General features: G+C 65.3%; 1 protein-coding gene across 1 annotated transcript in view; it reads left to right on the forward strand.

Annotated features, from left to right (window-relative positions):
- The window catches only part of ADCY6 (adenylate cyclase 6), a 12,618-nt gene extending 1,544 nt beyond the window's left edge, over positions 1–11,074 (forward strand). The window contains exons 2-23 of the mRNA XM_019556446.1: positions 51–142; positions 180–1,032; positions 2,473–2,622; positions 2,855–2,976; positions 3,103–3,214; positions 3,308–3,435; positions 3,598–3,756; positions 3,864–4,005; positions 4,140–4,268; positions 4,935–4,960; positions 5,066–5,213; positions 5,289–5,386; positions 5,481–5,568; positions 6,271–6,387; positions 6,478–6,636; positions 7,273–7,448; positions 7,554–7,589; positions 7,687–7,816; positions 7,960–8,223; positions 8,769–8,973; positions 9,192–9,316; positions 9,402–11,074. Of these exons, the coding sequence (XP_019411991.1) occupies positions 181–1,032; positions 2,473–2,622; positions 2,855–2,976; positions 3,103–3,214; positions 3,308–3,435; positions 3,598–3,756; positions 3,864–4,005; positions 4,140–4,268; positions 4,935–4,960; positions 5,066–5,213; positions 5,289–5,386; positions 5,481–5,568; positions 6,271–6,387; positions 6,478–6,636; positions 7,273–7,448; positions 7,554–7,589; positions 7,687–7,816; positions 7,960–8,223; positions 8,769–8,973; positions 9,192–9,316; positions 9,402–9,530 (3,495 nt within the window). The 5' untranslated portion in view covers positions 51–142; position 180 and the 3' untranslated portion in view covers positions 9,531–11,074. The remainder of the gene's footprint in view (positions 1–50; positions 143–179; positions 1,033–2,472; positions 2,623–2,854; positions 2,977–3,102; positions 3,215–3,307; positions 3,436–3,597; positions 3,757–3,863; positions 4,006–4,139; positions 4,269–4,934; positions 4,961–5,065; positions 5,214–5,288; positions 5,387–5,480; positions 5,569–6,270; positions 6,388–6,477; positions 6,637–7,272; positions 7,449–7,553; positions 7,590–7,686; positions 7,817–7,959; positions 8,224–8,768; positions 8,974–9,191; positions 9,317–9,401) is intronic.
- Positions 11,075–12,183: the final 1,109 nt, after the last annotated feature.

Raw genomic sequence — 12,183 nt, forward strand, 5'->3', positions numbered from 1 at the left:
GCCCCCGGCTGCCGGTCTCGCCGACACCCTCTGCTCTCCCTCGGCTCCAGGTGCCGGCCCCATGCCCAGCCGTCCGTGAGCAGAGGCCCACCTGCCGGGGCCCGTGCCCGCTTGGGGCTCGTGGCACTGAGCAGCCAGCCAGGTGAGCGCCCGGGGGGCAGGGGGGAGCGGCCCCGCAGCATGTCGTGGTTCAGCGGGATCCTAGTGCCCAAGGTGGACGAGCGGAAGACGGCATGGGGCGAGCGCAACGGGAAGAAGGGCAAGCGCCCGCGCACCGCGCTCTGCGGCCCCCGCTACATGAGCTGCCTGCAGGACCCCGAGGCTGAGCGCGGCCCCCATGCCCGGGCTGGCCTGGGCCTGCGCTGCTCCTGGCAGGAGGACCACTACGGCAAGAAGGGCCCGGCTGGCGACCTGGGCCTCAAAGCGGTGGACCTGGGCTTCGAGGACAGCGAGGCCAAAGGGGGCGTGAAGGCGGCAGAGGGCGGCATGGCGGTGCCGCGGCGGCCGCCAGCGAGCAAGGTCTGGCAGCGGCTGGCCCAGGTGTTTCGCTCCAAGCGCTTCCCGTCGGCCAAGCTGGAGCGGCTCTACCAGCGCTACTTCTTCCAGATGAACCAGAGCAGCCTGACGGTGCTCATGGCCGTGCTGGTGCTGGTGTGCGGCGTGCTGCTGCTCTTCCACTGCCTGCCCGGCGCCCCGCGCCCCCCCTATGCCGCCGCGCTGGCCGTGGCCACTGCCCTCTTCCTGGCACTCATGACGCTGTGTGCCCGCAGCGCCGTGCCGCAGGACTACATGTGGGCTGTGAGCTACGTGGTGCTGGGTGCCCTGGCCGGGGTGCAGGTGCTGGCCGCGCTCATGGCCGTGCCGCGCAGTGCCGCTGAGGGCGTCTGGTGCAGCGTCTTCTTCATCTACATCGCCTACACGCTGCTGCCCGTGCGCATGAGGGCGGCCGTGCTGGCTGGCGCCCTGCTGTCCGCCCTGCACCTCGGTATCTCCTGGCACCTCAACGCTGCCGACCCCTTCCTCTGGAAGCAGGTAGGACGGGGCTCGGGACCAGGGTGCCCACGCGCCGCGCCGTCCAGCTCTAGCACAGGCCTCCCCGCTGCGTCACAGTGCCCAGCCTGGCCAGCGCCCCGGCCCCTGGAGGCAGGGCAGTGGGTGGGTGAGGCCTGGACTGTGCCCCCCATCCCATCCCTGGCTTGTCATGGGGACCCTGCCCTTTAGGGCTGGGGGTGAATGCTGCCCCCCGCTCCTTCCAGCTGCCCTGGGAGGCTGCTCCTGTTCCTGGTTTCTGTGGCCGTGACCTTGTGGGACAACACAGGGGTCAAAGCCGCAGGGGTCTGGAGCGATGAAGCAGGCTCCCCTCAGCTGTGGGGCAGGGTCCTGGGGGCACTGGTGTAGGGGGTATGGAGGGGTATGGAGGGGTAGTAGGAAGCCCCTTCCCTGCCAGACGTGGCCTCCCCAGATCTGGGCAGGCCGGAGGCCCGTTAGCTGCCATGGGGAGGGCTCAGCGTACCCAGTGCACCCGCTCAGAGCTTCGGGGGCTGCAGCCGCCTCGTCCCCATCCCTTCCCCCAGCCGGGGTGGGGGGCGGTAATTGGGGCTTCTGGTGCACAAGGCCCCTATTGTGGGTAGGGGTGTCAGCTGGGGGGGCAGACAAAGCCCTCATTGTGGGTGGGGAGGAAGTGGGTGGGGGGGACAGGGGCAGGAAGCCAGGGCAGCAGGCGAGGCCAGGGTGGCAGCCCCCCTCCATTACCCAGTGCGGCCCGACCTCCGGGGTCCCAGTGGTGGAGGGTAGGATTGGGGCCCCTTGGTCCCTGGGGGGCTGGTGTGTCCCCATGAGACTGCCATGCCCCCTCCTGTGGTTCCCAGCCCAGTCGCTCCCTCTGCACCTGGCTCTGGGGTGGCACCAGGCTAGGTTACAGGGCAGGGGACACTGCTTTGCAGGGCAGAGGAGCCCTACCCCCACCCCCTCCGGGGCCCCAGAGCCGCTGTGGGCTGGTGTGGAGCCTGCAGCCGGTCACGCTGTGTCCAGCCAGGGCGGATGCGATAGCAGGGGGCGGGGACGGGGGTGCCGTCCTGGCATGGACCCTGTGCTGCGAGGCTATAAATAGTCCCAGCCGGGGCTGGGTGGGGGGTGGACCGCAGCCAGCCCATAGCCGCACTGCTAAATACACCGCAGCTTCCCGCTGGGCCCCTCCGGCTTCCTCCACTTCCGATGGGGCTGGGTGCTCCTGCTCCAGGCGCCGCGTCCTGCCCTGGGAACATTGCCTGAAGGGGTGGAGATGGAGCAGGGGGTTCCCTGTGCTCTGGTGATGGATGAGGAGCATGGGGGGGGGCTTTGGGCTGGGGGTCCAGGGCAGGGTGATGCCTCCTGGGGCCCCCCAGCGATGCCCCTAGTGTCTGGATGCGGGGAGGGGGTGTCCATCTCCCTCTGAGGGCTCCAGGCTGATGGAGCCCCCACCCCCTGCCCCAGCTCAGCGCCAACGTCCTCATCTTCCTCTGCACCAATGTGATTGGGGTCTGCACCCACTACCCTGCCGAAGTCTCACAGCGCCAGGCCTTCCAGGAGACGCGCGGCTACATCCAGGCCCGGCTTCACCTCCAGCGGGAGAACCGGCAGCAGGTGGGTGCTGGGAGGACAGGGGGAGAGACAGGCAATCGGGGTCCTCGGGGTGCCTGTGCTGGGTCCATGGGGTCCAGTGCACCCCACCTGCCCCCATCCCTGTGCTGGAGCCGCAGGGTCAGTGCACCCCACCGGACCCTGGACCACAGCTTGGGGCAGTGGCGGGGAAAGGCCTAGGGTTAAGGTTAGGGTTAGGGACCCGGCGGTAGTGACAGGTGCGGTCTGGGGACAGGAGCGTCTCCTGCTGTCTGTGCTGCCCCAGCATGTGGCCATGGAGATGAAGGAGGACATCAACACCAAGAAGGAGGACATGATGTTCCACAAGATCTACATCCAGAAGCACGACAACGTCAGGTGCCGGCTGGGCCCGGGGTCGGGGAGCACGGGGGGCTGGGAGCGGTGTGGAGCAGGGGAGGTGGCAGAGCCTGGGGGGAGGGGAGCCCGCCCCAGGGAGATGCTCCGGTTCCCTCTCGCCTGCAGCATCCTGTTCGCGGACATCGAGGGCTTCACCAGCCTGGCGTCACAGTGCACGGCCCAGGAGCTCGTGATGACACTGAACGAGCTCTTCGCTCGCTTTGACAAGCTGGCAGCTGTGAGTGCACGCACGTGTGCGGGAGCAGGGGAGGCTGTGCGCATGGCGGTAGGAGAGGGGAGCGCCTTGGCGGCTGACCTGTGCCCCCCCCAGGAGAACCACTGCCTGCGGATCAAGATCCTGGGCGACTGCTACTACTGCGTGTCGGGGCTGCCGGAGGCGCGGGGCGACCACGCACACTGCTGCGTAGAGATGGGCGTTGACATGATCGAGGCCATCTCGTGAGTCGGGGGGGGTGCCCTGGGCACGCCTCCTCACATGGGGGTGCGCTTGTGAGCCCCTTGCATGCGGGACGGGATGAATGCCTGCAGGTGTGTGCATGCACCCTTGCACGGGGGAGCAGGCAGCGCTATCTGACACCCGGTGCCTACGTGTCCCCGCAGGCTGGTGCGCGAGGTGACAGGCGTGAATGTGAACATGCGTGTGGGCATCCACAGCGGGCGCGTGCACTGTGGCGTGCTGGGCCTGCGCAAGTGGCAGTTCGACGTCTGGTCCAACGATGTCACGCTGGCCAACCACATGGAGGCGGGGGGCAAGGCTGGGTGAGCGGGGGGTGTGGCGGGGGCCATGGCTCTGGGGCTTCCAGGGCTCCCCGGGGCCAAGGGGCACTGCAGCGCCCACAGGACTCAGCCTGCCTCCTGGCCCCCAGGAGGATTCACATCACGGGGGCCACGCTGAAGTGCCTGAACGGGGACTATGAGGTGGAACCGGGCCACGGTGGCGAGCGCAACACCTACCTCAAGGAGCACAACATTGAGACCTTCCTCATCGTGGGCTGCAGCCAGAAGCGCGTGGGTTTGGGGCCGGGGGTTGCCGGAGGGCACCGGGCGGTGGGGGGTTGAAGCTGCTGGGGCAGGGGCGGGGGATCCCCAGGGGCAGCTGTGCCCTGCAGCCCCCCATACCGCGGCCACGACCCCCCCTGCAGAAGGAGGAGAAGGCGATCCTGGCCAAGCTGCAGCGGGCGCGGGCCAACTCGGTGGATGGACTGGCACCGCGCTGGGCGCCCGACCGCTCCTTCTCCCGGGCCAAGGACTCCAAGGCTTTCCGGCAGATGGTGAGCACGGGCCCGGAGCAGCCCTGGCCACTGGCTCTATCCCCCCTTGGTGCCATCAGCTTTGGCCCCCACGCCTTCCTGCTCCCCACAGCAGCATTGACTCCCCTTGCCGTGGGTGCCTTGCATGGAGCAGTCCCCAGTCAGCCTGGGGATGCCAGTTGCCATGCTGCTAGGCCTGGGGGCATCCCCTGTTGCCTTAGGATGGCCCGTTGCCCCCCAGCTGCCGTGGCCTGGTGTGTCGCCATGGCGTTGGTTGTCGGCGCGGTGCCGGTTGCTCGGGTGCCGTGCGGTGGAGGAGGGCGCTGGCCGGATCTGCGCCGCTCGAGGCAGCCCCGGCCGGGGGTGGGGGGGTAGGTTGGCGTGACCCCCCTTCCACGTCGGGCTGGTCACTTGCCACGGCAGGGCCAGGCCAGCACCCTCCTGGGTGTAAATCCCCCGCGTGGCTCCATTCTGGACAGTCTTCGTCCCTATCCCCTGGGCACCTCCCAGCACCATGGCCTTCCCGGGCTCCCTCCCCCTGCCTCCGTTTCCCCTTCTGGCGCTGGCCTGCTGGGGGCTGGGCAGTGGGGGTGGGGTTTCCTGGCTGCCTGGGGTGGCAGCGACCCTGGGGAGGGGATAGGGGGTGGCTGGACCCCCCTGAATGCCTCCTCCCCCCCATCTCTGCAGGGCATCGATGACTCCAGCAAGGACAAGTAAGTGCTGTTCCCCCCAGCCTGAGCCGGACAAGCCCAGGCCTGGCCCAGGGGCCGGGTAGGAGAGGGGCAGCAGGGCTGAGCCCCGCTGTCCTGCCCCCCCAGCCGCAGCGCGCAGGAGGCCCTGAACCCTGAGGATGAGGTGGACGAGTTCCTCGGCCGTGCCATCGATGCACGCAGCATCGACCAGCTGCGCAAGGACCACGTCAAGCGCTTCCTGCTCACCTTCCAGACGCCCGAGCTGGAGAGGAAGGTATGTGCCCCCACACCCGGTGCGATCCCCTCCCCAGCAGCTCGGTCCTGGCACTGACCCCCACTGTCCCCACAGTACTCCAAGAAGGTGGATGACCGCTTCGGGGGCTATGTGGCCTGCACCCTGCTCGTCTTCTGCTTCATCTGCTTCATCCAGATCGTCATCTTCCCCCAGTGCGTAGCCGCCCCCTGCCCTGTGCCAAGTCCCAGCCCCCGGCTGCCCCGCGGGCTGCAGCCTGGGGGAGCTCACGGTGCCTGTCCCCCACAGCTCCCCCCTGATGCTTGGGGTCTACGTTTGCATCTTTGTCCTCCTGGCCAGCATCCTCTTCGTGTGCGCCGTCTACTCCTGCATCGGCGTGAGTACTGCCCTCACGTGAGCGAGCGTGAGCTCATGTACTTGTGTACTGCCCTTGTGCAAGTGGCCATGCACCATATGCTTGTGCATTGGCGTGAGTACTGCCTTGTGTGAGCAGCTGTGAGCTTGTGTAGTCATGTGCTGCCCTCGTGCGAGTGGTTGTGCACCATGTGCTCGTGCATTCGTGTGAGTACTGCCCCTCGTGTAAGCGGGCGTGTGCTCATGCAGCAGTGGGTTGCCGTCATGTGAATGACTGTGCACCACAAGTTCTGCATTGGTGTGAGTATTACTCTCATGTGAGCATCCATGCACTGTGTGCTCACATATTGGTGCAACTACCATCCTCATGTGAATGGCCATGCACTACGTGCTTGTGCATTGGCATGAGCACTACTCTTGTGTGAGCGGCCATGTGCTGTGTGCTTATGCATTGGTGTGCATACCCCCCTCGTGTGTGTGTTTGTGCATTGGTGTGTGCGCTGCCCCTGTGCAAGCAGGTGGGAATGGGTACGTCATGAACTGTGTGCCCCAGACTCCCCTGTGAGCAAAACGAGTCTCGCAGCGTTTCCTCTGGGGCTGCACGTGTGCGGGCTGGCGTGCACAGCTGCAGGGCCCCAGTGCATGGGGCAGCTGGGATGAGGGGTTGGGGGAGGCCGGCTGGTGCTGGGGTGGCCGTGCCCAGAGGATCCTCCCTGGCCTGCAGCTCTTCCCGGCGGCGCTGCAGCGGGTGTCCCGGAAGATCGTGCACTCCCGTGCTCACAGCACCGTCATTGGCGTCTTCACCGTCCTCCTCGTCTTCATCGCTGCCTGTGTCAACATGGTAGGGCCCAGGGCAGTAAAAAGGAGAGGGCTGGGGCCCAGGGTGCTGCCCCCTCTTGGTGCCATGGTGACCCCCCCTGCTTTCCCGCAGTTTGCCTGCAGCCGCGTGCCCCTGCGAGACTGCGCCGCCCGTGACCTCAACATCACGCCTGCGGCTGTGGGCCCCTGCCAGCTTCGCGCCCTCAACTACTCCTTGGCCTCCGATGCCCCCCCCTGCTATGGGGATGCCCCCCCTTGCAACTTCCCTGAGGTGAGGGGGCTGGGGTGGGGTGGGAAGCCCAGGGGATGAGGGTCCTCGGGTCAGGGGTCTCAGGGCTGTGCTGGTGAGCATGGGCAGATAGTGTGGCACGTTGTCCTGTCTAGCTGCAGTGGGGGTGACCGTGGTTTTACGAAGAGCTTAGATGATTTGTTTGGGACAGTTTGGACCAGGCTGATCCTGCCCCAGGCATGGGTTACACTAGAGGTGGCGTCTGGAGGTCCTGACCAGCTGCACGGCACTAGGACTCTGAAATAACACAATACATGTCCTTCATCAGATAAAAAGAAATGAGAAGCTTTCCTAACGTTTCCGGGGCCTAGGGCTGTAGTAGTCAGTGCAAGGGCAGAGCAAAAGCAAACATCGCTTCATTGGCACATGGGTCACCTAGCTAGGGGAGGGCGTTACGGAGGAGAAACATGCCGGATTTGGCACAAAATGATGAAGAGCTGCCAGAGCTCCCATCCTGTCAGCTGCTTTCAGACTCGTTAGGGGCAGCATGAGTTTTGCAGGAGAGAGGGGTGGGAGGGGAGACCAGGGGGTGACCACGGCCCCAGTCTCGGTCTGCACTGGGGGCAGTGCTGGATCCTGGGGGCCTCTGCCCTGATGGTGCCCCCTGCTCCTCTCTAGTACTTCAACTACAGCATCGTGCTGAGCCTGCTGGCCTGCTCCGTGTTCCTGCAGATCAGCAGCATTGGGAAGCTGGGGCTTATGTTGGCCCTTGCCAGCCTCTACCTGGTGCTGGTGGAGGGGCCGGCAGCTGCCCTCTTCGACAACTCTGACCTGCTGGTCATGGCCAATGCCTTGTGAGTGCCCCCGGGACCCTCCGCCCAGCGCCAGCGCCAGCGCAGCTCGGGGTGGGAGCAGGGGTCTGGGGGGCTGCTCTGTAACCGCTGACTCTTCCCTGCCAGGCCGGTCTACAATGCCACCCAGGGAGGCTCTGGATGGTGAGTGGGGAGCTGCATGTGGGGGGGGAGTGTGAGGGTGTCAACTAGGCAGGATCGTGCCCTGTGGGTCCCTGGTCTCACGTGCATGTGCCCTCAGCCTGGCAGAGGGGAAGGTGGCACTGAAGTACGTGACACCCGTGATCCTGGCGGTCTTTGCGCTGGCGTTGTACCTCCATGCGCAGCAGGTTGAGTCCACCGCCCGCCTCGACTTCCTCTGGAAGCTGCAGGTAGGACACAGAGGCATCTGTGCATGCACACGCATGCGTGGAGGGGTGTGCATGAAAGGGTGCAAATGGGCTGTGTGTGCCCAGGCTATTGGTGGGGGTTGGAGGGGCCTGTGGCCCCAGCCCCTGATGCCAGCTCCATGCAGGCCACGGGGGAGAAGGAGGAGATGGAGGAACTGCAGGCCTACAACCGGCGGCTGCTGCACAACATCTTGCCCAAGGACGTGGCGGCGCACTTCCTAGCGCGAGAGCGGCGCAACGATGAGCTCTACTACCAGTCGTGCGAGTGTGTGGCCGTCATGTTCGCCTCCATCAGCAACTTCTCCGAGTTCTACGTGGAGCTGGAGGCCAACAACGAGGGTGTGGAGTGCCTGCGCCTGCTCAACGAGATCATCGCCGACTTCGATGAGGTGCCCAGGGTCGCGGGGGGAAATGGGCAGGAGCCCGGGGCCAGGTGCCCAGTGGCCACCTGCCCTGCAGCTTTGTGAGGTGCAGAATGTCTGTGGCTGGAGCACCAGGGAAAGGAGGCACGTGGCACAGGGCCCCTCGTGCATTGCACAGCAGGACTCAGTTCACGTGGGTTTTGCAGTATGCAAAGCACCCTGAGCAGCCCTGGCGCGTCTGTGGCTGGAGCACTGGTGGGGTGTGGCGTGGGGCCCGTCATGCATCACATGGCAGGATCCTGAAGCTCATACGTGTTTTTTGTGGTGCACAAAGCACCCTGAGCAGGCCCTGCATGTCTGTGGCTGGAGCACCAGGGGAAGGGGAGCGTGGCATGGGACCCCTCGTGCATTGCACGACAGGACCCCACAGCTCATGTGGTTCTCATGGTGTGCAAAACATCCTGTCCATGGCTGAAGCCCTGAGGCTGGGGGGGGGCCCAGAGCCTTGGGACCAGAGCGGGCTCCTTTGGGAGGGTCCAACCAGGCTTGTCCCAGCTGCCACTGCCCCGCAGATCATCAGTGAGCAGCAGTACCGGCAGCTGGAGAAGATCAAGACCATCGGCAGCACCTACATGGCGGCGTCAGGCCTCAATGACACCACATACGACCGCGAGGGCCGGAGCCACATCACGGCGCTGGCCGACTATGCCATGCGGCTCATGGAGCAGATGAAGTACATCAACGAGCACTCCTTCAACAACTTCCAGATGAAGATCGGTGAGGGAGGGGCCTCGGGGGCGGGGCCTCGGTGTCGCTCGCCTGCCCAACCTCACAGTGGCTGTGGCACACGCATGTGCGTGCGGCAGTCAGGGGAGCTGGCCTGTGCTCAAGGGAGGGCAGGCTTGCGACACACGTGCACATACGTGCTTGTGCACACGGGATCGCTGGGATGCGGGGTTTTCAGGGGCAGGAGTGCTGATGCCCCTTGCCTGCAGGACTGAACATCGGGCCAGTGGTGGCAGGTGTGATTGGGGCACGCAAGCCACAGTATGACATCTGGGGCAACACTGTGAACGTCTCCAGCCGCATGGACAGCACGGGGGTGCCTGACCGCATCCAGGTGAGGCTGCACCCCAGATGGGTACCCATGATGCTCCTCCTGGGCATGGGACACTGCTCACCGATGCTCCCCCCCAACCCTGCAGGTGACGACTGACCTGTACCAGGTGCTGGCGGCCAAGGGGTACCAGCTGGAGTGCCGTGGGGTCATCAAGGTCAAGGGCAAGGGCGAGATGACCACCTACTTCCTGAATGCGGGCCCCGGCAGGAGTTAGCAGCCGGGGCCCAGGGCTGCCGCGGACGCTTGCCGGCGTCTTCTGAATGGCTCTGGAGTTAGGCAAAGAACTCTAAAGGGAACCAGACCTCCCACTTCCGGTCCCCCCGTTTTGGCCTGCCCGCCCCCTCCCCAACAATCCTGCCGGGAAAGGGGGCATCCGCGGCACTGAAGGAGCATTTTTACAGTGGACCTTTTATTTATTTATTTCCCAGTGGAGCCAGCGCGGGGTTGGGAGGGAGGGGGAATTGGGCTCCCCCCAACCCCAGATGCTCCTGCTCCTGGTTGGAATAAACCAAAGACAGGCGGGGGTCCCAGCCCCACAGCTCGGGGAGGGGGTCCCTGGCTCCTTCTATCTGCCGGCTTTGTGCACCACTGGACTTTGCACCAGCTCCTGAAGCCGGTGCTGGGGGGGTGCAAGGGGGAGGGGAGGTTCTCATGGTCACTCGGCCCCTGCTGCCTGCCCCGGCATCTCACTGTGAAGTTTGTACCGTACAGCTGGGGGGGGAGGGGGGAGGGCAGGGGGAAACAGTTCTTATTTGCCAAAATTGCACCCATGTCCGGCACAGCGGGCATCCCCGGGTGAGCCGGGGAGGCCTTCAGTGCTTTGCCAGCTGGAGGGTTGCACTTGCCAAAGAGGGCTTGGGGAGTGGCTGCGGGGTGGGATTGGGGGGTGGTAAGTCCTGCCCCAGCCTGGGGGGACACCCTTAGCCATTGCCCCACCCCCGCCTGGACCTGGGGCGCTGGGTGCCCCTTCCCTGCAGCCAGCTCCCGGAGGGCCGGGCCCCCTCCCCGTGCCCAGAGCTGACCATGTGCCAAACCCAAGTGCCGCAGGCCCGGTGCTGCCCCTGCCCCATGTGCCTGATGTTTGGGGGGGCTCGACCCCCCCTGCAACTCGGCCAGGCCCTGCTTATCTCAGTAACCCCATGTGGCCTCACTCTGCCCCCCGCCACGCTGCTGTCCTGTACCATGGTAGGACCATGGGGGCCCAAATCAGAGGCGGGCAACAGAAGAGGGAATTCCCACCCCCGGTCTGACCCTGTGTGGGGACAGCTGGCCCTGAGGACTCACTGGGGGCTCTGCCTGTGCAAGAATGCCCCCCCCAACCCCCCCAGTGCTTGGTGTATGGCAGACTCTGCCCCTCCAGGCAGAGATTTCCCGTCCTCCTCTGCACTGAATGCAGCACTCGGGGGGCGTGGGGCTGCAAACCCTGCCCCTGGGTATGGGGCAGGAGGTGGCTGCCAGGGGGCCCCAGCTGTCCCCAGGCCCTTGGGGCTGGTTGGGCGTAGGGGAGCCCAGCAGAGCTGCCCGGGTGCTGAAGCCGCAGAGAGGACATTCTCAGCCCGTCCCCATTCATCGCCTGTTTTAAATGCAAAAAATGAAGTGATTTCTCTGTTTCTTTTTACATGGGGGGGAGGGGGGGCTGCAGCTTGTGTCTTGGGGGCTTTAAGCTGACGCTGGCACTGGGCGAGCTCTGGCCATGGCCGTGAAGTGAGGTCTGGGGTCCCCCCCACCCCAGGCTCCCACAGCAAGGGGGGGAGGGGTCCAGGCTGAAGCCTGGGTAGCGGGGTGGGGGGGAGGGTGGAAACCTGTTGGATGATGCAGATTCCAGGTACTTTTTTTTCCTCCCCTTTTGTGTGTACATATAAATTATATATAAAACTCACTTTCTACAACGCCCGTGCCTGGTGCCCTGTGTTTGCATTGTTGCGCGAGCGCTCTCTCCACGGTGGGTGCCCCAGGGATGTTCCCACCTGAGAAACGGAGGAGCCGGGCCAGGGTCTGAGCAGTGCCAGGCTCTGGGAGCGGAGGGCAGCAGGGGCCGAAGGGCCATTGGCTCCAGGGAGCCGCCCTGCCCCCATGCCGCAGGGCAGTCTCCATGCCCCGAAGTCCAGCAGGGTCACTCTATCCTGCCCCCAGCCCACTCCCTGCCCTGAGGCATCTGGACGGCATCTGGACCAAGCCACAGGCAGCAAGTCAGGCAGTTTATTGCAGTACATGAGTGGCCACACCTGGGCCTGGCCCATGGCTGGGGCTGGAGTGGCAGTGCCCTGCAGCGCTCAGAAAAGGCTGAAGTGGGGGTTGCTCAGGCTCATGCTGTCCACGAACCTACGACAAAGACTGGGTATCAGCTGCCACCCTGGTGCCCATCGCCTGCCCCTCGTAGCTTCCCCTGGGCCTGGCTCCTGGAGCCACATGCGCTTAACCCCTGGGGCCCGGCGGCCCTGCCACAGGCGCACTGGCAGCAGGCAAAGGAGGTCTCCCCCTACTCCATGACAAACTGCCATACCACTCTAAGGGCTGGGGTGTTGTGGGATCCCCATCCTGGTGTGTAAGGAGCTGCAAGGACCTGCTCCCCAGTCCCAGCTGCTTCTGGACTTGTGTGGGGGTGGTCTGGGGGGGAGGTTAGCCCCAGCCCACTGCTGCATGAGGGTTGGAGGACGATGGAGGGAGATATCCCCGGCTTTGCTCGGGGAACTGGGGCCGGGTGAGTCTGAGGGCGAATCAGGCCAGCCCCTAAGGCGCATGGCCCGGTCCCGGGGATACGATGGCTTTGTCGGGAAGGAGGGGGGCATTGCTGACCCCAGGCTGGCTCCACTCAGGTGGGAGGGGGACAAAGACTTGGGGTGAACTGGGAGTGTGGTTGGGAGGGG

This window comes from Crocodylus porosus, unplaced genomic scaffold (genome assembly GCF_001723895.1).
Source record: "Crocodylus porosus isolate Cpor-Errol unplaced genomic scaffold, CroPor_comp1, whole genome shotgun sequence".
Taxonomy (NCBI): domain Eukaryota; kingdom Metazoa; phylum Chordata; order Crocodylia; family Crocodylidae; genus Crocodylus; species Crocodylus porosus.